Source organism: Penaeus chinensis, chromosome 32, assembly GCF_019202785.1.
Source record: "Penaeus chinensis breed Huanghai No. 1 chromosome 32, ASM1920278v2, whole genome shotgun sequence".
NCBI lineage: Eukaryota > Metazoa > Arthropoda > Malacostraca > Decapoda > Penaeidae > Penaeus > Penaeus chinensis.
The window spans coordinates 9,196,651-9,199,150 of record NC_061850.1 but is presented as its reverse complement, the minus strand read 5'-3'; the positions used below and the strand labels follow the sequence as shown (position 1 = coordinate 9,199,150).

Genomic DNA, 2,500 nt, shown 5'->3' with positions numbered 1-2,500 from the left:
AGGCCTGGCATGTGCGTACATGCCATGCCCACTGTGAGTTTTCTTGTTTAATTGTTTTTTCACATAGATGGCTGCACTTGTACTAAGTCACCAATGAGCCAATTACAAGTACTGCCTGTCTCGCTCGTTTACCCTTTTCCTTTATTTACAAAAATATATCATGTTATCATTTTTTGCTATTATAAACATTTATAACATTACTGTAATTACAATATTTATAATAAAAATAACACTATTAATACTCATAGCCTTAGTAAAAAATAAGTTTTCCCTGCCAATTCAAGGAAAGGTGAAATCAGGTAAGGTCACATGTCTATAAATTGACTCCTTTGTGGCTTAAGCACTAGCAGAGCCATCTATGTGCAAAGACATTTCACAAAAATATTAAAAATTAGCACAGCATTTTCCCCATTTTTTATTCATTTTCACCAGCAGCATTGCGTTAAAAAATATGGAGGGGGGGATGTTGTTTAATACTTTTTAACCCATTTGGCCCGGATTTATGTTCTGTCATCTATAGTTTTTGGTGAATTTTATTACATACAGATGGCTCCACATGTGCTCAGCCAGCAAGGAGTCTATCAGTAGGCCCTAGTTACCAATCCTAATTTCCCCATTCCTTGAATTGGCGAGAATATTAATACCATTGCTATCGATACTGTTATTAGTGTTATTGATGTTATGATTATTAATTTGTCATTAAAATATTTTAGACAAAATGATACAAAAGACCATTTCTTAAAGTGAAAGAATAAGAAACAATAATAATATTATATAATTCTAATTACACTATTACAGCCTCTTGACATTTAGACAGAATGTACAAGCATGCCATGGCCACTGTGATTTTAATTTATTGGTTTAGTGCACCCATTGATGGCTACACCATTATTGCCTAATTACTTTTTTCATTTTCACTTACTTTTCTTTTCTTTTCCAAATTACATTTTACCCAAACAGTTTTAATGAATGTTCCTTGACATCCAAAATGCCCATTATCAAACAGTTCTTCTTCAACTACATGCCAATTACAGGATGATAAAAACAAATATAGATAAGAGATATATATTGAATAGCTATCTACAGAAGTCTGTCATTCTCTCACAATGAAGTACAAAGGATTTTGTTTTATAAATACATGTATTCCTGTTTAACTATATCCATAGCCCATAGCTGAACTAAAGCAATTTCACATATTTGTTCATCCTAGATAGAACTATCAAGATTATAAACATAGACTAATTTCCTTCCTTGAATTTGCTTCTGCACGAAATATAAGCTCACAAAAAATATTTTTTAAAAGGAGAACATCTTCCATATAACTCTAAACTGAGCTATTTGACACTTGATAAGATTTTCTCTATGGAATGTGGCCTTAGACGCGTATTAAAAGAAACAGTTTATCAGCAGAGGGATGTATGGGTACAATGAGACATAACACACATGCTTCAGACACCATTAACATGCATTGCCACCTGATAAGATTTTTTTAAAAATGGGAGTTAAAATGTCTTTTCCTCACCTACATATCCATACCCTATAAAACATGAATCTTTCACATCACAACATAATGCAGAAAGTATGTGGATGTTTACTGTATACATATACATAAACTGAACACACTAAAGCTATGGCTACATATAGAATAATCACAGCTGGGGAAACAAAGCAAACGTAACTGAGTGTGACCTGTCCATCCCATTCAGGATATTAAGGGACATAAAGAGATGTAAGTAAATGAGGCAAGCGAGCCTACCGACCTTCCATAAATTAGTAATGAAGGAAAATTATGAAATGAGGAGTATACTTTTACTATGGAACATTTAATTCCACTAACCATTTTTTCCGAATTAGGATCCAATTTCTGTACAGTAATGCATTACAAGTCTAAAACCATATGAGTTAATAAAAGCTTACAATAACTGTTAAGGGTATAAATCACCATCATGTTCTAACCCTAAAAATAAATAGTGAAAATATTTTTTCTTTTATATCTGTTAGGCTCTATTTTTTCAATAAAAAAAAAAAAAAATATTGCTGACAAAAAGTATAAGGAAAATAATTAGGCATTAATGAGACATTAATCAGCAATATATATAAGAATATGTTACTCATAAAAATGCATTACACAAAAAGAACTAGACTATAAAATAAGGGGAATGGGAAAGAATGCTGCAAACCATCGCAACATGAGTAAACTAAAACCTTCCAATTCAAGACCCTTCATAGATTCAGTCTCAAGTGACAATTAAGACACCAATTTTCCTAGTTTCATTCACAGTAATTGCACACACTACAAGACAACTGCACCTCTTTGAAACCACCTCTTTAACCCCAGTTGTCTTCAGAACGTCCAATTTTATAGATGACTGAGCTGAAGAAGATGAACATGTTTTGGAGAAATACAGCAACACCAGGCCAGAAAAAATTGCTCTCTGTAATGGGAAAAAGTCACATTAAATATATATACATAAATATATACATATATATATATATATAT

General features: G+C 32.1%; 1 protein-coding gene across 1 annotated transcript in view; it reads right to left on the bottom strand.

Moving 5' to 3' along the window:
• Positions 1-1,051: 1,051 nt before the first annotated feature.
• LOC125042678 (transmembrane protein 50A-like) overlaps positions 1,052-2,500 on the bottom strand; it is an 11,288-nt gene continuing 9,839 nt past the window's right edge. Inside the window, exon 4 of the mRNA XM_047638488.1 lies at positions 1,052-2,435. Within this exon, the coding sequence (XP_047494444.1) occupies positions 2,329-2,435 (107 nt within the window). The 3' untranslated portion in view covers positions 1,052-2,328. The remainder of the gene's footprint in view (positions 2,436-2,500) is intronic.